The sequence below is a fragment of the Lepisma saccharinum genome, chromosome 25 (assembly GCF_977018435.1).
Source record: "Lepisma saccharinum chromosome 25, izLepSacc3.1, whole genome shotgun sequence".
In the NCBI taxonomy this organism is placed as follows: domain Eukaryota; kingdom Metazoa; phylum Arthropoda; class Insecta; order Zygentoma; family Lepismatidae; genus Lepisma; species Lepisma saccharinum.
In genome coordinates, this window is record NC_139253.1 from 2,088,785 (window position 1) to 2,112,385 (window position 23,601).

At 38.4% G+C, this 23,601-nt stretch overlaps 1 protein-coding gene across 1 annotated transcript in view; it reads right to left on the bottom strand.

Moving 5' to 3' along the window:
• Positions 1–23,601, bottom strand: part of LOC145978987 (uncharacterized) — a 370,418-nt gene that overhangs the window by 315,740 nt on the left and 31,077 nt on the right. The window contains exons 8-9 of the mRNA XM_083112046.1: positions 12,817–12,837; positions 8,392–8,412 (exon numbers count right to left, since the gene is read on the bottom strand). Of these exons, the coding sequence (XP_082968172.1) occupies positions 8,392–8,412; positions 12,817–12,837 (42 nt within the window). The remainder of the gene's footprint in view (positions 1–8,391; positions 8,413–12,816; positions 12,838–23,601) is intronic.

The window sequence follows — 23,601 nt, forward strand, 5'->3', positions numbered from 1 at the left end:
CACTTTGCAAGCTCAGTTACCCAAAGGCACATACCTTTCTCAAAATTCGGTCACGCACAGAGTGGAAATCCTATCCGCGACGGAGACCGTGGACCTGGGCACCATGGGAGAACTTTTAGGTTTCGAGAACGACACCAAACTCGAAGCTGGCATCAAGCACGTAGCAACCAACATTCCTAAATTCTTGGCCATAGAGACTCTGAACGTACACTGCAACGTGGCCGAAGGTATGATCACGAAATCTTCGGACGGATTGTTAGGAAGTCACAAGCAGACGGGAATCATAGCCACTTTCAAACCAAGTTCCGAGTTCATGGAACCGATCATCTACACGCCCTCTTCGCCGATCTATTTTCCAGTATGTCGCAACCGCATAGACGACATAGAGTTGGTGGTGACGAACGAGAAAGAAGAGGTGGTGGATTTCGCAGGTGCCACTACGACGGCCATCGTGGAGATCAACGTATAATAAATAACCATACATGTAAAATGGAGCAAATCGAAAGTTACGAATTGCAATGTTTTCCTCCCAACCGTCGCACGTTCGCCAATCTGAACGAAGCGAACAGGGAGATCGAATACGACGTGGACGTAGGCGACGGGTTCGTTCATCCTCACAGAGCGGACCTCTACCTTCAATTCGATGTGGTGAAGAAGGAAAGCGGAGACGCGTTTCCTGCAGCAGCAAACTTGATACTCGTGGACAACTTCGTGCCTCACCTGTTCTCGCAGGTGGAGGTGAGGAAACACAACACCGTCATCGACAGAATAGATTATCCAGGCATCACGTCGACGGCAGTGGGAACGTTGAAATTATCCAAAACGGACGCAGCGTACTACCAGGCCGGGGGATTCGAAGCAGGAACCAAAATATCGACGAGAAGTCACACGGTGCTCTTTCCCATGCGTCTGCTGCCGGGTTTCTTCTCGGACTACAAGGAGATCATGTGGAAGGGGGGACTGCGCGTTACGTTTCGAAGAGCGGCCAACGACAACGACGCACTGATGCGATACGCTACTTTGGGTCCGGACGGCACCACGCCGATAGCCAACACTTTACCCGAAGCAGCGAAATGCGTCATCCGAAGCATGGAATTGAGAATGCCGGTGGTGGAATACGAAACAAACTACGCCCTCAAGTACAAAGCGGAGATCTTGAAAAGTCCGCAGGTGCCAATTCACTTTCACGGTTACCAGTGCGTGCAGAAGATGGCGTCGGGAAGTCACATGGAATTCGACGTGACGACGCAGTTCAACAACATACAGTTCGACATGCCAGATTTCGTCGTAGTGCTCTTTCAGACCGGGAGGGACAAGAATCAGGAAAAAGATTCCAGCAAGTTCGACGACTGCAAGATCAAGAACGTTTATCTGAAGAATGGACGCAACGAAGTGTTCCCGCGCGAGAATTACAACCTCGACGTGACCAAAAACGATTACCTCAAACTTTACGAAGCGTTCTCGGCTTACAAACGCGTGACCGAGGGAACCGTGGACATGTACTACACGCCCAGTGAGTTCAAAGCACGGAGACCCATGACCGTCATCAACACATCTAAGAGAAAGAAGGTTGTGGTCAACGATCGAACCAACATCAAGGTCGTCTGCGAGTTCCACGATGCCTTGCCCGAGGATACCCTATGCAGTGTCATCCTGATTGCAGAGAAGTCCTTCGCCTACGACGTGAAGAACGAGAGGGTCACAGAGCAGTTTTAACAAGTTTTTTAACATCTTTTCTTGAACAATAAGAAATTTTCTGCACTAGCACAATCAGTTACAATGGCACAATACGAATTTCACTAGTTCAGATCAGTTACAAATATCAATTTCATTAGTTATCAGTTACAATATCTTTTTTGTACTATAGCACGAGACAATCAGAAAATTTGCACAAAAAAATTTGTTGTTGTTTTTACACGTGAAAATTAACAATAAAATTTTTTTTTATCGTTTCAGATGCTGTCGAAACATCAAAAACACATACACACACACTAGAAAAAAGCATGCAACTTTATTTGTAACACGCACATATTCTCCATCTTCATCAAGAAAATATTATAATAAACATAATTATTTTTATCTATATCTCACAATAAAACTCTATATCCAAAAATATCACAACATCAAATAACACTAGAGTCGTTAGTACACGTTGCATGCATTACGGAGGTCCTCTGTAGGGTTTCATGGAAGTTTGGGGAAAAAAAAAAACGTGAAACTCTACAGAGGTGCGGTTGTAGATAACCGCAGCCATTAGAAAACTTTTACATTTTTGGTTGGGCACCACGCACCCTGGCGAGGTTATAGGGGCCAGGCCTCCTAAAAACAACAATTATTATTTTGTTTGTTTGTTTGTGTTACAATACATATGCGCGCGCGCGTGCGTGTGTGTGTGTGCGTGTGTGTGTGTGTGTGTGCGCGGCTCGTCGTTCCCCCGAGAGAGGTTTACAAAGGTCACGATATACAAACGTTGGCCCCCGGGAGTTGGAAAATTACGATATGGCGCATTCGCTCATTACTGTTGCCAGCCATAAATCTCTTTTTCTCTTTTCATCTTACAGCAAAGTTGGTATCTCTATTTTTTTTTAGTTGTAAGTAAATTGCCAACACACTCTAGTTAATAATGCTACATATTATACGCACACACGCACGCACATACTATATTGCCATCCACCCATCTTTCTCTCTTTTACGGCAGTACATATTTGTTGTTGGTTCTCCTTGTTTAGTATATGTAGGTTGGCAAAAATTGCTTTATGCACTGTAAGGCAAGCCTCAAGCAAAGTTGCCAGCTCCTTGCTTTAGGCTAGGTTAGACCCAAAAAAAAAAGCTGTAGGTGAGTGTAGGTAGGCTGTCGGTTGTTTAACTCTTCTCTCTCTCTCTCTCCTCTCTCTTTTTTTTGTAAAAGGCTATGGCAAAACTACCAGTAGGTTGGCAACTTTGCTTTATGCACTGTAACGCAAGTCTCAAGCAAGGTTGCCAGCTTCTTGCTTTAGGCTAGGTTAGACCTGGTTAGGTTAGGTTAGGCTAGGTTAGGTTAGGTTAGGTTAGGTTAGGTTGGGTTAGGTTAGGTTAGGTTAGGTTAGGGTGGGTGTTGGCAGCTGTCGGTTGTTTAACTCTTCCCTCTCTCTCTCTCCTCTCTCTCTCTCTCCTCTCTCTCTCTCCTCTCTCTCTCTCCTCTCTCTTTTTTGTAAAAGGCTATGGCAAAAGTACCAGTAGGTTGGCAACTTTGCTTTATGCACTGTAAGGCAAGCCTCAAGCAAGGTTGCCAGCTCCTTGCTTTATGCACTGTAACGCAAGTCTCAAGCAAGGTTGCCAGCTCCTTGCTTTAGGCTAGGTTAGACCCAAAAAAAACCTTGGTGATTTTTTCGAGTAAAATATTGGCAACACTGCCAGAAAATAAGGCTCATGCCTTACAAGAGCAATCCATTAAGGCGAGCCTCAAGCAAGATTGCCAGCTCCTTGCTTTAGGCTAGGTTAGACCCCAAAAAAAACCTTGGTGATTTTTTCGAGTAAGGAGCTGGCAACACTGCCAGAAAATGGGGCTCATGCCTTACGAGAGAAATCCATTAAGGCGAGCCCCACCGAGCCCCATTTTCGGTTTCAGAAACCGCCCACTACCACTACTACCATGTTTCATCAGGAACTGGAGGTTTTTGTAATATATGACATAATCCTGTTTTGGCTCTAGAGTCATCATCAATTTCTTCTGTTTAGAGCCAGGTGAACACTTAACCTCGGGAATTGGGGGCAGATCAGAAAATGTGTTGTGTAAATCATCAGGAATTGTCAGATCAACCTCTAAGAACAGGCCATAGTTACTGTCATCAAAATCCTGAAGATCTTCAATATTGAAATCTTCAACCCACTCAAGCCCTGCATATGGCAATTTATCCATCATAGCATAACCATAGAGGCTGTTGGCATCTACATACAGTATATAATTTGATGGCAGTGCTGGATCATAATCAGGAATATATTTGTTATTTGCTCTGGCATATCTCTGAGAACATTGCACCATGCCTCCTCTTATACATTGTTCCATAAACAGATACATATCTTGATCCTGGATCAGATCCAATTGCATTTTAGTGTTTAAAAACATTGCAGACCATGCTAGGCCCGGAGCACTTTAAAAATACATTGGATCCAGCTTATAATTTTGCATGGAAGATTTTCTAAATGCCTGCAGTATATCAGCTAAGAGGGTCACATCAAGTTTTAAATATGCCTTGTGATAATCACCAAATGTCTGGCATTTTAAATTGTTCCACATCAACTGGGCATGGTGATAATCATCATCAGTGATTCCAGATGCTCTGATTTTGCTGTAAAACTCTTGTTGTAGTGGCAGAGAACACTCATCAAATTTAGAAAAATCTGTAACATAATCATATGGATATACACCCTTCCGCCTAATTAATTTCAGCTCCTGATTTGGAAACAAAGCACATGTGATTTTGAATTGATCATCAGATAATTGAGTGGCCCGTGTAGCCAGGCTAGCAGACAGAATTCTGTATGAATCAAGAAATCTTAAGTGAATAGGAACACCATTAACTTTAATTATTTTGCTAATGGCAATATATTTCTCATTATTTTCAGCTAAAATATTTAAATTCTGCTTGTCAAACCCCTCGTATCTGATCAAATGATGAAAATCATAATTGGATGCACCATGGCAAAATATGGGGACAAATTTTGGTCTCTGGATCTTAATATTACAGCTATTACACAGGGCCATTAAGAATTTACCATCTGTATGAGAATGGTGTTTCACCTTGATATTTGTATCTGAAAATTCAAAATCACATACCGGGCATTTTTCTGCATTGTTGAAATCTTTAATCTGTTTCTCTGTTAAAGGCAACAAAGGTTTTGATTTTAATAAGACATTAGATGCTATGTCATGGCACTCATTTTCTATTCTTTGTGCAAATTCTTTGATGGCATTTGCTCCCATGTATAAATCTTCTTTACTAACAACACCATCCTGTACAACAACATAATAAAAACTAGAAGGTTCATGTAACTGGTATGATGTACTTGAAGATTCATCAGGATCTGGGCTACAGAATGCGAGAGGTTTGAGATTTGATTCAAAATCACAGACTATATATGCTGGGTGTTCCAACAAGGCTTCACATTTTTTGAATTTGGCATTTTCACTTGGGTTAGGCATAAGCATATGAACAGGTTTATGATTCCCACAGTATTTCAGATGCTCAATTAACTTGTTTTTAGCAATTTCTGCATTCTCTTCCCGAACCCCATTCACCATTTTTTGACCATCAAATACAGTCAAACATCTTCTGCACAACTTGAATATTCTATGAGTTTTGTCTAGTTGTTTTCTGACTAAAGCTTCAAGACTGTGTATCAGAGTATAATGGTGTGTTTCATCCCCTTCAATTAAGAGCAGATCAATCGGAACAGCAGAATCATCATCAAATGTACTGATTCTGAGAGGTGCTATCAAGCAATTGCCACGGCCAGTAGAACAAATAAATACATTAATAGATAATTGTTTACCATTGATATTCCTGGCTTTTTTTTCAAATTTATCAATATTCTGAACAGACATTGGATATTCTAAACCCTCCATTGCTTCATCAAAATCATTTTCATGTTGTTTATAATAACTTATTCGCTCAGGATGCCTTGAAACTGGATACAAAGCAGCTAAAATACACCACAAAAAGCATTTCTCATCATTATTTTTTATATTAATCACGGCTTTTTTGTTTTTGATATTGTCAGGTAAAGACACATATGTAGATCCTTGTAATGGGCTGAATTCAGAAATATTAATATATAACTTGTGTGGAGATCCGCATAGGCTCCATCCTGATTCTTTTGCAGCAAATTCAGAGTGTTTAATATTCAATTGATCTATCAAACTGCTTATTATTTTGTCTGAATTTGTATTTGAATATACAGGTACAGTTTCTGTTATGTGGGGCTGTGTAAATTTTGTGCCATTTGATTTCTTATATTGTGTAAACAATTTGAGGGACAGCTTATAAGAGCTATTTTGTGCATTTAGAATTGCCTGCACATCAGGATTTATACTGTTCAAAAAATTCTTAATACCACATTTTTGCTCTGATACAAACCGGTAATCCCTTAATTGGCCGTTAAAACTGCTATGGATGGGTTCATAGCGTGGCTGCTTTGCTGCTCTAGCATTAACAGGTGTTTCATGCTTCCTTTTCAGACCAGATGTAGATGGTTGAGGGGGCAATGTTGATGACTGTGCAGAGCAAGTACCTTTATGTTTATAAGTGAAGTATTCCATGCTATATTTTCTATGGCATTTAGGGCATATTTTTGTGGGAGTTCTGCATTTGTCTGGATTACAATTCCTTTGATGCCTGGCCCAATTGGGGCTGGTTATATTCTTATTGCATTGATTACAATATTTTTGATTTGGCATTTTTGTTGTTGTTTATTATATAAGATTTCCTGGGGTTCAAATCAAAATTCTATGCTTAATAAAAAATATCAGTTGGGTTCAGCAGTGTGTTTTGTATATTTAGTGTGTCTACGTGTGTATGTGTGTTAATATTTTTGGCTTTGGTATTTATATAAAATTTCTTGGGGTTCAAATCAAAACTCTATACTTAATAAACCTATGACAGGTTGTACAGGATAGCCTACATGCACAAAGATAGAATAAGTATTGATCCACTGAAGCACTGACCTTTCACAATTGCATGTCTGCACAGGCATGTCGTGATGTGCATGGAAAGGCATTGACCTAAAACCATGTGTCATGTATTGATCTTGTATAACAAACTAGGGCAAATATAAACCCTTTGTTCAATATATTAGAAAATTCTATATATTGAATCAAACAAACCTATAATTCAATTTATACAAATCTGCTATATTTACAAAAAAATAAGAGGAGCACTGCAACAACACATCTGTACTCCTCAGCCACTCTCACAATACTAACTGATATGTAATACAAAAAGCTCTTGCATCATAATTTGTTGCACAACATAATGCAAAAGCTCTTGCATCATAATTTGATGCATAACATGATGCAAGAGCTTAGTTTTAGGTGTGGGCAAAAAAAATATCAAGAGGGGCATATTTTTAACAAGCTTATGGACAACAATCTGACAGAAGTGCCTTTTGTAAGTGTGGACAAATCAATCTCTGGGGGCTCATCATTTCACAGGAACTTCCCGAGGGCATTTTTACAAAAATCTTGGATTAGACGGAGTACCACACTTGAGCAAAAAGCTCATATGGGCATGTTGAGCAAGTTTTAAGTGTAGCCAAATCTGCCTGAGGGGGGTTCATCATTTCTCGTCCTGGTTGTATCATCAATTACACTACTATCCGAAGTCTATCTCACATTCGCCACTGCTGGTACACCTTCAGCACAGTCATGGAACGTTCGATAATGACGTCTTACTTACAAAAATATTTTGTAATTAATGACTGTTATAATTTATTGCTTTAGTATGTGTCTCTGAATAACACAAAACAATTCAGAAAGGCATTTTCGAAATTTAAATATTATATTCTTTATTGGCATAAAGCTTATTATAAGCCTTTAATTCGCCGACCTCCGTAGCGGAGTGGCTATCACAGCACACTACGACACCAGGAACACCGAGTCGAATGCCATGGGTGTTCCTTGTGAGTGTCCCTTCATCAATTTCATTATATTTCATCCCCGTCTCTGCGAGTGGCAGAAAAGCGAAGTAACACAAAATAATACAATCAAACAAAAGCTTAAAAAGTATTTGAGAAGTGTTAAATTTTATATGAGTGTATTTTAATGTGTGTTTCACCATAAAGATTAAAATTTGATTGTCAATTTCTTACGCATATACATAGCATCTAAATTGTACAGTATTTTAGAACGATCGGTGCTTAATAATATACAACTGTGTAGTTTTTGTTTGTTTGAATATGTTTTGTTCTAGAAGGTAAAAAGCAATGTTAAATAATAATAACTCTTGGGTTCGAGATTCAAATGACAAATCTGATAATATATATATATCAATATATTATCTAGTGTATACTGTCAACGAGATCATATAAGTTCAGGAAAGAAAATAAATATTACCGTCTTAATTAAATTATTAATATTTGTCTTTTGTAGTTCAGACCACATTTTGTGTTGTGATTTGTTTTAGCTTACATGTGTGTGAAAATTTCCAGCAAATCTAATAAATTCAATTTGTTTCTAAAAACTACAGATTACAAAACGAATATGCAACACTAATAGGTTGTTTGTTATTATATTTTCGCAAACTATGATATATAAGAATTATATTTATATAGTGAAACTTCAATGTTTGAAATATTATCATTTTTTTAATAAAAATGAAATATAATAAAGAGCAGTCAATAAAATGTGACGCATACCTTCATGATAGTGGGAACGTTCTAGAAAGTATTAAATATACAAAAAATAATTACTCGTGAGATAATATAATACAACTATACATATTTATAAATATGCAAATGCGTGACTTTCACAATTGTTATTGAAAACCTATATGAGTGTAAGTGTTAAACATTTATATGAAGTATAAAGAAAGGAATAAATTATAGTCCCTTTGCGAGGAAGTTCACAAAAATAACAATTACATCAGTTATTTTGTACTAGACAACAGATGATTATGATTGTGGTAAATGTTATTAGGAAGAGGATTGTATGAATGAATAATAGAGCAAACGTTTTAGAAATATTGTGAAGCTTTACGCTAAATAGCCTATGTAATACGTGGATTTTAAACTTTTTCTTCATTTAGTTGCATGCAATAAGGATTACGTTCATACTAGAAACTAATGATTTACATCTATCTTGTGAATTGTTTGAATAAATCACTCCAGATGTGAATTCAGTGCCTACATGCCTACAAGTTCATGCTACTCTTCAACAACCTCGTCATAATGTCAGCAATTATAGGAAATGATTGGTGATTTTGAAATCTACTGGTCTCGGGTTGTATATACGGTGGAAGCAAAATGCACAAAGGTTCAGATACTATTTCAAACTATGTCCATTTCCGATTAGACTTTGTCAATGAAGTGGACTTCAAACAACAATTCAATCACTTAAAGCTATTGAATGTCGTGATTCCCATCCGACTCATTCCATGCCAAATCAACACAGATATGTGCAATATTCAACCTGACCATCTCCGATTTTCATGCAATTTGGGGAGTTGAAACTATGCATAGAACTTAGTAACTATGAAAATTTTTAGTCTCGTGCGTCTTGTAATTGTTAAATTATTCAAGGTCGAAGTTAGCAGAAATTGCCCATTTTGAGCCCGCTTAGCTATACTAAATGTGCTGTAACTCCGCCACTATCTTGCCTAGAAAGCTCAAATAAAGCTTATTGTACAGGAAATTGAACAAGCTTTCCAGTCATATAAAACAAGCCCACCTTTCGATAAAAATATAATTTTGTCACGTGACCTTGACTTTTGACCTTGAATATCTCAAAACATGTCATCACCAAAAATAGTGAAAAAAATATATTTGGTATATATATGTAAAGGAGTTATCCTGGTCATGAAAGAAATATGTTAGGCACAGGGAGATCTCTAGCTGTGTGTGTCAAGTGCAGGTCCGGCATATTGTTGACCGCCATGTTGAATTCAAACATTTCAAAGGAAAGTGGGTGATGTGAAATATCAAATCAGGTTAGAATTCCACGAGAAATGAAGCGGCGAAGGTTTTTCGAAAGTATATTTAACCAGCAAAAAATTATTAGTGAATGCTTGTAATCATTTTCTCCTTTTCGAGGTGTTAAAAACAAAGTATTAAGAATGCTCCTAACGTGTCAGGAACTCGGCGAGATCACGCTGACATCTTGGGACAGAAAGAAGTATACGCACCATTGCATATGATTTTAATCAGCAACGTTCACCAAATACTTGAATAGTGGAGAACATTGGGAAAAGTATCTCAAACAATTACGTGACACTTCCTTTGGAATGAAAAATTCTTCAGTGTCGATGCTAATTTTTATGTTCCTGGCAAAGTTAATAGAAATTATACGCAATACATGTGATTTGATAATCTACAGTAGACAGATCCCAGCCGAATGGATATTGCTGGTAAGCTAATGATGTGGTATAGTGTATGGAGAACTGGAATGGTTGGTCCATATTCAACAACGGAACCTTAAATGGTGAGGGCTTCTTGGATGTGTTATGTTAAGTGAACAGGTTTTTCATCCTTGCTTACCTGTTCACCTGTTCCTGAACAGGGTATTGCACATTTCCAGAGTTTTCAAACAGGACAGTGTGTGACCACACTATGTGAACATTCTTCATGGTAAATTTCTAGGTAGATTGATGGGCAGATGGGGATCTATTGAAAGGCCTGCACATTCCCCAGATCTAAACTCTTAGGAGGACTTTTACCTTCAGAAGCTTTTGAAGAGAATGGTGCATGCACTAAAAGTCCCTGACATTGACCATCTGAGAGAAGGCATAGTTGCCGCTTGCGATGTTGTTGTACCTGCTACATTGCCAAATGTCAACGAGTGTGCTCACAGGAATATTGACAACACTATAATGTGCATATATCGTAAGTGAAAGATATACGTATAATGTTTTGCTGCCAAAAAATAAGTTGGTAAAACCTTCGCCGCTTCATTTCTCGTGAAATTCTAACCTGATTTGATATTTCACATCACCCACTTTCCTTTGAAATGTTTGCGTTGAATTCAATACGGCGGTCAACAATATGCCGGACCTGCACTTGACACACACAGCTAGAGATCTCCCTGTGCCTAACATATTTCTTTCATGACCAGGATAACTCCTTTACATATATATACCAAATATATTTTTTTCACTATTTTTGGTGATGACATGTTTTGAGATATTCAAGGTCAAAAGTCAAGGTCACGTGACAAAATTATATTTTTATCGAAAGGTGGGCTTGTTTTATATGACTGGAAAGCTTGTTCAATTCCCTGTACAATAAGCTTTATTTGAGCTTTCTAGGCAAAATAGTGGCGGAGTTACAGCACATTTAGTATAGCTAAGCGGGCTCAAAATGGGCAATTTCTGCTAACTTCGACCTTGAATAATTTAACAATTACAAGACGCACGAGACTAAAAATTTTCATAGTTACTAAGTTCCATGCGTAGTTTCATCTCCCCAAATTTCATGAAAATCGGAGATGGTCAGGTTGAAAATTGCACATATCTGTGTTGATTTCGCATGGAATGACTCATCCATAAAAAATATAAAAGATTACTTAGGAGCAACATCACTTAATAATATTACAATTGCTTAACCTCTGATTCAGTTTATATGAAAATGTTGATTATGTATGGGCAATTCCATTGTGACGGGTGTGACATTCAGACAAATTTACATTCAATTTTTTAAATTATTTTCTTAGCTATTTCATATATGCAACTCTATCAATTCATGTAATTTCATTTTCCTTGATGAAAGTTATTTAATTTCAGAATATTCCTTCCGCGTCTCATTTCTCAGCTACAGAAAATACATTTCTTGTACTTTTGACGGGTGTGACACTTGTGAGACATGACTTTAGGACCTTCCTCATTCTTACAGAAAACTCTGTGAAGTATATGGGTTTACTGTAACAATATTATTTAAGTTTCACAAAACAAATTGCTAGACATTTAGATGATTTTATTTTTTCAAATATTAGAGTAATACTTTATTCATAAACTTTCTTCAGTGCGACTGGTGTGTAAAATTTTGTAACGGATGAAAATTATCATAAATAAATTCCTCAAACTAACGTTTGTCTCATAAATGGGTACTTCAGTGCTTAAGATATAGAAACAATAAATGAGACAATTAAAACAAAATTAGTATTAATTAGTTTTCTCATGGTATATTACTATACCACAACTAAACTAAATTAAGTGGAGACACTACACATAATATCCCACTTTTATAAATATTAATAGTAACATAATTAACCCTTGTTTCCATACTACACTATTAATTTAGTTCTTCGCCTGATGAAGACACCGATAGAGGATAGAAACGTTACATGTGAAATGTTTTAACACTTAATTATCTGCTTTGGTCAGCAAATTTAATGTAAAATTTTAATAGGTTTGACAAACAATATGTTATTTAAAAGGCATGAAACTAATGTTTGTAATATTAAATCCAAATTGTGCATAGTTTTCCCTTTTCATAAGTGATACTTTGAATAAAAATTAAGTTATCCTTGTTTGTCCACTTTCACATATATAGAAACACGACGCCAGGACCCTTACCACATACTCTCCTGCATTCACGAACAGATTCATATAATCCGTATTCACTACAATCTCCTGTGTGTTGGAAGTCTATCTCACAGCCACTGCTGGTACACCTCCAGCGCAGTCATGGAACATTCGATAATGACATCTTATTTACATAAATATTTTGTAACTAATGACTGTTATAACTTTTTTGTTTTAGTATCTTCATCCGAATAACACAAAACAATTTAAATAATATTTCCTTTACTCGCAAAAAAGTTTACTATAAGCTATTAATTCGCCGACCTCCGTTGAGATGAGTTGATGTTTTAAATCCACTTCATACAGAGTAAGGCTAATCGAGACTGGACCTTTAGTTTAAAGTGGGATCCGAACCCTATATGCCTCCAAAGGGAACCGAAACCCATCACAGCACATTACGACATCATGCCATGCTCGGCACGCATTTTAGAATAGTTTAATTTCAAGACACTGCTAAAGCTGATTTACGTACTTTGTAAAATTACCATATACGTAAAGTATATACTACCTTATGTAATAAGGACCAGCCTAAAAATATGACACATACCTTTATGATGGTGAGAACATGCTAGAAATTATTAAATATATAAAAGAATTAATCATTACTCAATATAATAGAACTATATATTTACAAATATGTAAATGCATCACTTTCACAATTGTTATTGAAAGTTGATATGAATGTTTGTGTGAATGATTTATATGAATTATAAAGAAAGAAAGAAATTACAATCTCTTGCGAGGAAGTTAACAGTAATAAGAATTAGATGGGTTATGCTGTACTACTTCCACAGACAGAGATGTTCGTTATTCTGATAAATGCTATTAGGAAGAGAATTATATGAATGAATATTCATTCTTCTTCAACAGAAATCCATCGTTTGATGCAAAACTTTGAGTGAAGAACGAAGTTTTACACTACAGATACTGAATAGCCTATGTATGATACCTATACAGGGTGTTTCTAAAGGTCGTTTACAACGCTTGGGAGGTGATTCCTCACACGAAAACAAGCAAAAAGTCTAAGTTCCATTTTTACGACTGAGGCTTCGTTTCCGAGATAGGAGCCTCGCAAAAGGTGACAAAGTGAACGTCACACCTAACTGGGACGAATACTATCACAGATAGAGAGGCGGTTCCAAGGGAATCATAAAGGAATCGTATGTGCTCAGTCCGGAAGTCACTATGAAAAGTTCACTGCACGCATGCGCAATGGAGTCCTCAAAGGAATTGGGGATTTCCAGCAACAACAATGCATGGAAAAGGTATGTAACGCAGCAAGAAGGACCGTGACAATGAGAAATGCGTTCAAGACAACACATCCCGACCTCAAACATCAAAACATAACCACCGAACACAAAATCCGAAAAGTTGAGCACGGTTGCATACCCCAGTTACACGCGAGGAATGAACGAATCATGTCATGTGGCATACGAGAGACAGGAGGAGGGAAAGAAAAACACAATATCAGATGATTGCGACAACGTGTATTTTTAACGCGACAACTGCGTAATATCCCCCCCCACACACACACACAACAAACAACAAATGCTACAATATCTTACGCACAGACAGTCCGTGTCACTGTACACCAACTGAAGATGTCACTTTCACCACACAAAGGGGGTGGGGAGCAATACCAAAAGTGTTCTCACTGGTATTTGCCGAGGGCAATAATCACAGACGGTTTTCAAAATGTCTGCCGTTTACTTCTACGCAGAGATGACAGCGACGAATCAAGGATTGTCGAGTACGAGCAAACAAGCCAGGTGTATCTGCTACCGTCGCGGCGGCGACGTTGATGCGAGCAACGAGGTCCTCAGCTGATGTGACAGGTGTGTCGTATACGAGGGTTTTCATTTATCCCCAGAAGAAAAAATCGAGAGCGTTGAGATCTGGCGACCTCGGTGGCCAAGGCACAGGCTCATCCCTACCAATGAACCTATTGCGAAACACGTCATGCAGGAAATGTCGTACATTACGATCGAAATGAGCTGGTGCACCATCGTGTTGGTACCACATTTCTTGCCGCAGTGCCAAAGGTACGGTCTCCAACAGTTCAGGCAGAACCTCACTAAGAAATGCATGATACGTGCGACCATTCAGGCGAACAGGGAGAATGTATGGTCCAATTAAATGATCATGTACTATCCCGCACCACACATTCACTGAAAACCTGTGCTGGTGATGGGCCACAAAAAGTGCATGTGGGTTGTCAAAGTCCCATACATGACTGTTTCTACTATTGAAGACATCCATCCTGGTGAAAATGGCTTCATCTGTCCACAATACGTTTGCCCCGAAGTGAGGGTTTGTGTCCAGCTGATGCAACAACCATTGGCAAAACTCCATACGAGGGCGAAAGTCACGAGGTAACAGTTCTTGTACTTTCTGCAGTTTAAAAGGGTGCATTCCTTCATCTGACAACACTCGCCAAACATTCACATGAGACGTGTTTCGTGCCCGAGCGAGCACTCGCGTACTGGTGCCAGGATGTTCTGCGACCGCTGTTAACACATCTTCTGCAAACTGATGTGTGCGTACACTTCGGGGTCTTCCAACTTCTTGTCGCGGTGGTAACACTGACCCTGTTTCACGCAGTCGACTGTCCACTACCTGAAAGAAGGTGTGAGACGGTAAACGTCTATGTGGAAAGCGTTCTCCATAAAGACGCCTTGCCTCACGGCTATTACCACGTGCCTCCCCATACATGAGATGCATGTCTGCTAGCTGCTGGGTCGTATACGCAGCCATCTGTGTAATAGGGAGCTGGAACTGCAAAGTATTGTTTTTGTTTAACACTGGCACACTGCACAAATTGGCCGTATCACCGTACGAACACCACAGACCAATTGTTGCGATACTTGACTTGCCCACTCCACCACGTCAACTTCTTTCAATGCAACATACTAGTACTCTTCAATGCGTATGACAACCTAGAGCGAACTGCTGATCATATCCCAGCACCTGCAACACGATTGGGACGACTGCCAGAGAGAACCAACCCTTCGAGCTCCTCTCGCGGGAACAGCAGTCATGAAGGTCAAACGTAGACTACGAGAGCCAGACTTGCCTGTGCAGCGCTTCCAAAACTGGTCTCTTTTACGTCACAATGATCGCGTGCGAACACTTTTGGTATTGCTCCCCACCCCCTTTGTGTGGTGAAAGTGACATCTTCAGTTGGTGTACAGTGACACGGATTGTCTGTGCGTAAGATATTGTAGCATTTGTTGTTTGTTGTGTGTGTGTGTGGGGGGGGGGATATTACGTAGTTGTCGCGTGTAAAAATACACGTTGTCGCAATCATCTGATATTGTGTTTTTCTTTCCCTCCTCCTGTCTCTCGTATGCCACATGACATGATTCGTTCATTCCTCGCGTGTAACTGGGGTATGCAACCGTGCTCAACTTTTCGGATTTTGTGTTCGGTGGTTATGTTTTGATGTTTGAGGTCGGGATGTGTTGTCTTGAACGCATTTCTCATTGTCACGGTCCTTCTTGCTGCGTTACATACCTTTTCCATGCATTGTTGTTGCTGGAAATCCCCAATTCCTTTGAGGACTCCATTGCGCATGCGTGCAGTGAACTTTTCATAGTGACTTCCGGACTGAGCACATACGATTCCTTTATGATTCCCTTGGAACCGCCTCTCTATCTGTGATAGTATTCGTCCCAGTTAGGTGTGACGTTCACTTTGTCACCTTTTGCGAGGCTCCTATCTCGGAAACGAAGCCTCAGTCGTAAAAATGGAAGTAGTGGTATTTACGGTACGGACAGGACGAGAAAGTATGAACCCCCCCTCAAGCAGATTTGCTATATTTAAAACTTGCTCAACATGCCCATATGAGCTTGTTGCTCTAGTGTGAAACCTCGTATAATTCAAGATTTTTGTAAAAATGCCCTCATGGATTCCATGAGAAAGTATGACCCCTTCAGATTGATTTGGCTATACTTACAAAAGGCACTTCTGTGAGATTGTTGGCCATAAATTTGTTAAAAATATTGGCCACACACCCACAAATACACATACACCCATACATACACATACCCATACATATTTATTTCTGGTTTAAGTTCAATTGGGTACCAGGCTCAATTTGTTTATCTAATATTAAAACAATGTAATTCTTCTAGAATTGCTCTGTGACTCTCTCATTTCTCACATCATAAATATATGATTTTTCACCTATGAGAATGACACTGCATATGGTGTCTTCAGGTAATGCCTCGTGGAATTCACAGATAATTTTAATGTTTGTTCTGTCATTAACCACAACTTGTTTTCTTTTTGAAGCGTTGATGACAAACATGGGTCTCTGTGTTTTGAATTCATCTGGTGTGTAGTACAGGTCAGTATTGCCAGTAGTGACACGTTTGAATGCCGAAAATGCCTCATATAATTTAAGAAAATCATCCTTGGAAATGTCTAAATTATAATTTTCTCTAGGAAAAACCTCATTTCTGCCATTTTTAAGATATATGTTCTTGATGTTGCAGTTATCAAATCTACTTGAATTTTTTTCCTGATTATTGTGTCTTCCGGTCTGAAACAGTACCACCACGAAATCGGGCATGTCAAATTGAATACTGGAGAATGAATTTGTGGCATCAAACTCATAATAAGTGCCAGATGCGGGCTTCTGTACGCATTGATATGTGTAAAATTGCAGAGGAATCTGTGGATTTTTTACTATATCTGCTTTGTGTTTAAGAGCGTAACTGGCCTCATATTCAACAACCGGGATTCTTAACTCCATAGTCTGAATAATGCATTTTCCTGCATCTGGTAAGGTATTAGGCAGAGCTTCCCCTGTAGTGTTTAATGTACTGTACCTCATCAAAGCATTATTATCATTGGCAGCTCTTCTAAATGTAATTCTTAACCCGCCTTTCCACATAATTTCTTTGTAATCCGAGAAGAATCCTGGCAACAGGCGCATGGGGAACAGCACAGTGTGGCTCTTGGTTAATATTTTATCACCAGCCTCAAATCCACCGATTCTGTAGTAAGAAGCCTCGGTTTTGGATAATTTTAGTGTGGCCAAAGCCGTGGAGGTAATGCCGGGATAATCTATTCTGTTTATAACAACGCCATGCTTTCTGATCTCAATTTCAGAGAACAGATGCGGCACAAAATTATCTACAAGTCTTATATTTGAATTTGCAGGGTAATCTGTACCATCGAGCTTTACAACATCAAATTTGATGTATAGATCTGCTCTGTGGGGGTGTATAAAGCCGTCCCCTACATCAAGATCAACCTCAATCTCTGTGTTGGGTTGATTTAAATTTGCAAATGTCCTCCTGTTTGGAGGGAATGATTGTAGCTCATAACTCTCAATATTTTCCATTGTATGTATTTTTATTTAAATATTAATCTCTATGATTGCAGTTGTTGTGGCTCCAGCAAAATCAACTAATTCTTCTTTTTCATTAGTGACCATCAATTCAATGTAATCTATTCTATTGTGGCACACAGGAAAATATAATGTTGGGGATGGATTGTAGATGATGGGCTCCATAAATTCAGAATTAGGTTTGAATGTTGCAATGATGCCAGTTTGTTTGTGAGTGCCTATGCCATTTGATTTGGTGATCATACCCTCAGCCACATTACAGTGAATATTCAGAGTCTCTATGGCTAAGAATTTGGGTATATTCATAGCAGTGTGTTTGATGGCCGGTTCGAGTTTTGTGTTGTTCTCAAAGCCTAACAGCTCTCCTATAGTACCCAGATGCACTGTTTCTGTGGCAGATACAATCTCTACTCTGTGAGTGACAGAATTTTGACTTAACACTACACCTCTGGGTAACTGAGCATTTAGAGTGGACAGATTATACTGCCCTGGAGTGATGACAATTTTTTGATCCCCTACTGCAATTTTGTTGTTGTGGTGTGTAATATTAGGTATCAGGTACATGCCATAAAATGCTCTGAGAGCTATTGTTTTGGGATACACTATGTCATCATGCAATTTGAGTTTCAATATTGAATTTTGGCTGGTGAGATGGAATACCCCCATGATGTTTCAGATACCACAAGGCTTTTTGAAAATTTTCAATTGATGGTTTATTTATTTGAGACATATATCTGAGAACAGATAAACACAAATGTCCGCAATTAACATCTTTGAAATTTTGAAGACGGGCATTATTGTAATAAAGATTAGTTGATTTTAGATATTTTAATAAATTTTCAGGTGGAACACCTCCAAATGAATCAAACACAAAAGCCTCATTGTTTAAATATTTAAGATAACAAATCCAGTGAGTGCCCTGATTTTTGTACTCATCCAAATTAACAATGCCACACTCTTTGTTGAGTGGTTGTTCCGGTAAAGAATCAGACATGTACACACCCCTAAAATGTTTGATGCCCAGTGGCTTGATTAAAGCTTCAATATCTTGGTTTGTAAGCGGCTCTTGTTTTTTTTAAACTTACTCATGGCTCTCTTAACACCTTTGCCTTTTTTCTCCATGGCCAGGTTATGGCGCTTCAATTCATCTAATTCTGCTCTATTTTTCTTGGCATCTATTACTGTTTTTGCTATGGCAGCTGATCCCCCGGCCAAGCTCCCAACAGCCCCGAGAGCTGCTAAGATGGCAGGGATGGTAAATATAAATCCCCCCACATGTGATTTTTTTCTTGATTGCTGTAATTTTTTTAATTGGGGGGTACTAAGCAACAATTTCATACCATGTCCCTTTGCAACACAAGAGCTTTTTTTCTTGCGCTGCTTTTTGGTCAAAAGACTGTCAATAGTTTTAAGAGATTTGAGACCTGCATAAGGTATTTGATACATAACACCCTTGGCCTTCATTGTAGGTTTATTATATACATATTCACAACCCCCACCCCAGTTTTTGTTTGGTGCTCATAGCTATGGTGGTCCCCAATGCTGCTATTTTTTCACTTAAAGAAGCATCTTTGCTTACAAATCTACCAAATGCAGCCTCTTCTAATTTCTTGTCTGCAACATGTCTCTTGTCAAGATCAGTATGTGTGTTGTATGCTATGTCATGGTCTCTACAAGCAGCATCTAGGGGATTAACACCAGGATCCCCTCTGTTTAATCTATGATCCAATTTTGTGCCTGGACCACAATACTGATAGCCTGGAATATGAAGTTCAAATGGCAGCTTGTTTATAATGTCATTCACCAAGCCCCGACCCTCAGAAATATTCCAAAATTTGGGGGGTAGAGTATTAATAATTTTTATGAGATATCCAATCCCCTTAGGGTCATTCACTATAAAATTAGACAATTTTGTGCTTATCATGTCCATAATTCCAACTTTTTCATTGTAAAAATTGTGGTTGCCAGCATTTTCCTCCCCAGCTATCACCAGCAACCTATCCACAAGTTTCCTGACATCATCAACCCACACAAATTCTTTAGGCAGGGTGTTGTATTGTTTGATTCCACTGCCAGTCTTGATCTGTGACCATATGGGCTTGATTAAATTATTGTATTTTGCCCCACTGCTAGACTTGACTCTTTTTTGTGTGGGATCATTGTTCTGGTATAGAGCATCTGATTTTATTAATATTTCTTTGTAATGTTCATAATCTTGATCTGTATAGCTGCCAGGCCTTTTCCTAGTCATCAGTTCCCACAACCCAGGTGTGCCGGTGTACTTAACAAAAGCACCTTTTTCTCCGAGACGAGATTCTGAATATACAATTATATCATCTCCCATAAATGTTACTCTGAAATTGCCAATTCTATGAATAATGCTGCCGTCAAGCTCTGTGTCAGCATATAAGCCAAAAACCTCATCTTTGTTGTCTTTAGGTGTGGTTAAATATTTTTGAGCAAGAAGACCCAATTCAATAGGATCCTGACTAGCCTCAATTCTTCTAGGAGCAACAGGACTAGGTGTATGAATACTGGAAAGTGGGGTGAATGGATAATCTAATATGTTCCTTGCAGCTACAGGTACAAGCTCAGTGATCAAATCTTGATTCTGCTCTGTAACAGTTTTGATATTCTTACCTAAATTATTAATAGCATCAATTACAGGCTGTTCTGTTTGTTTGTGTTTTTCATAAATTCCTCGGTTCTCTGATTTCCATCCCTTGAATCTTTTTACAAGATAATCTCTTAACTTAAGATCATCAATGACTGGTCGTTTCATGGTTATTTATATATGTTTCAACGTCTAGAAAATCGTTGATTTTATTTCTGTATTTGCCGCTACTGGGTGTTCTTGTCATATCAATTGTGACAAACCCATAACTGTCCTGGTTCCAGCACCTACTGCAAAACTTGGAAAAATCATTGTAGCTCAAGTCCCCACCTACATATTCATCATGTATGTGTTTGAGGTTGGTATGATCTTGATGAAACACACATATAAAATTGCTGTTGTCTCGGATCAGCTGCTTCGGTATTTTTGAAAATGTCTGTGCCAGGTAGAAGCAATCAATGTTTTTGTGCCGCCCCTGTGTAAAGAAATTTCTAACCTTGTTTTGATTATCCAATATAATGTCATCAAACACAACAACAGAATTATCGAGACATTCATCAAGTGGCTTAACATCTGGTTCAAAAGTGGCTATATCCAATCCATCATATAGCTTCATCAGCTGCTGATATTTTAATTGTTCCAAGCTCTTAGAAAAGACATACAAGTGCCTGTTTTTCCAGTCTAACCAGTTGGGTGCCAATAAAAAATTATCAACCACTAGTGTAGTTTTACCACAAGCAGATGGCCCAACAATAAGACACCTAATATTATCAGGCAGCAAGTTGCCATTTCTCTTAATCTGCTGTTCAGGTTCTGGCAGCCTTTTTATAACATCCCAGGTGCTCATATTATCACTTTGTCTGCATCGATCCAGCTGTTTTCCGGATGACCCAGCCATTTGACAAATAACTTGTTGCCTTTTCTGCGGATGATTTTTTCTATGAGATATGTGTCAGGCTGTTTAGTTTTGCTGAGCTCTTGTTCATAGAACCTGCCTTTGAGAATTTCTCCTCGGTGATCTTTTATTATATATGTGTTAAGGGTCCCGGGTTTAACTTGAACCACTGTAAATAATTCTGTGCTCCAGTTTCTTGTAAAGCCTCTTTTGAATAAGTGCTTATATTTGCTGATTCTTACTTGATCCCCCACCCTGTATTTGGCCCTTCTTGTTGTTGGCTGGTATCTAGGATAATAAACAGTGCTGATCAATTTTTGCTCATCAGATGAAGTTACTTCAGAGGGTTTCATGTTGATTGTGGAATGGACCGAGTTGTTATATTTATGTAGAAGTTCTGGAAGAATATTAAGCCATTTATAATTACCTTGAAGTGTAAATTGTTTATACATAAGATTTTTTAAGGTTCTGTTGAATCTCTCTACAATTGAGGCTTTGAGATCACTGTAACTCGAATAATGTTGTATTGACTGGCTTTTAATAAATTGTTGGAACACAGAATTATAAAATTCTTTGCCATTATCTGTTTGCAAATAGCGCGGTGATCTTCCTGAATGATTGATGATTGTCCTGATGGCTTCTGTAACACATTTTCCAGTCTTGGATTTGAGTGGCACAGCCCAGGCAAATTTTGAAAATGTGTTACAGAAGCCATCAGGACAATCATCAATCATTCAGGAAGATCACCGCGCTATTTGCAAACAGATAATGGCAAAGAATTTTATAATTCTGTGTTCCAACAATTTATTAAAAGCCAGTCAATACAACATTATTCGAGTTACAGTGATCTCAAAGCCTCAATTGTAGAGAGATTCAACAGAACCTTAAAAAATCTTATGTATAAACAATTTACACTTCAAGGTAATTATAAATGGCTTAATATTCTTCCAGAACTTCTACATAAATATAACAACTCGGTCCATTCCACAATCAACATGAAACCCTCTGAAGTAACTTCATCTGATGAGCAAAAATTGATCAGCACTGTTTATTATCCTAGATACCAGCCAACAACAAGAAGGGCCAAATACAGGGTGGGGGATCAAGTAAGAATCAGCAAATATAAGCACTTATTCAAAAGAGGCTTTACAAGAAACTGGAGCACAGAATTATTTACAGTGGTTCAAGTTAAACCCGGGACCCTTAACACATATATAATAAAAGATCACCGAGGAGAAATTCTCAAAGGCAGGTTCTATGAACAAGAGCTCAGCAAAACTAAACAGCCTGACACATATCTCATAGAAAAAATCATCCGCAGAAAAGGCAACAAGTTATTTGTCAAATGGCTGGGTCATCCGGAAAACAGCTGGATCGATGCAGACAAAGTGATAATATGAGCACCTGGGATGTTATAAAAAGGCTGCCAGAACCTGAACAGCAGATTAAGAGAAATGGCAACTTGCTGCCTGATAATATTAGGTGTCTTATTGTTGGGCCATCTGCTTGTGGTAAAACTACACTAGTGGTTGATAATTTTTTATTGGCACCCAACTGGTTAGACTGGAAAAACAGGCACTTGTATGTCTTTTCTAAGAGCTTGGAACAATTAAAATATCAGCAGCTGATGAAGCTATATGATGGATTGGATATAGCCACTTTTGAACCAGATGTTAAGCCACTTGATGAATGTCTCGATAATTCTGTTGTTGTGTTTGATGACATTATATTGGATAATCAAAACAAGGTTAGAAATTTCTTTACACAGGGGCGGCACAAAAACATTGATTGCTTCTACCTGGCACAGACTTTTTCAAAAATACCGAAGCAGCTGATCCGAGACAACAGCAATTTTATATGTGTGTTTCATCAAGATCATACCAACCTCAAACACATACATGATGAATATGTAGGTGGGGACTTGAGCTACAATGATTTTTCCAAGTTTTGCAGTAGGTGCTGGAACCAGGACAGTTATGGGTTTGTCACAATTGATATGACAAGAACACCCAGTAGCGGCAAATACAGAAATAAAATCAACGATTTTCTAGACGTTGAAACATATATAAATAACCATGAAACGACCAGTCATTGATGATCTTAAGTTAAGAGATTATCTTGTAAAAAGATTCAAGGGATGGAAATCAGAGAACCGAGGAATTTATGAAAAACACAAACAAACAGAACAGCCTGTAATTGATGCTATTAATAATTTAGGTAAGAATATCAAAACTGTTACAGAGCAGAATCAAGATTTGATCACTGAGCTTGTACCTGTAGCTGCAAGGAACATATTAGATTATTCATTCACCCCACTTTCCAGTATTCATACACCTAGTCCTGTTGCTCCTAGAAGAATTGAGGCTAGTCAGGATCCTATTGAATTGGGTCTTCTTGCTCAAAAATATTTAACCACACCTAAAGACAACAAAGATGAGGTTTTTGGCTTATATGCTGACACAGAGCT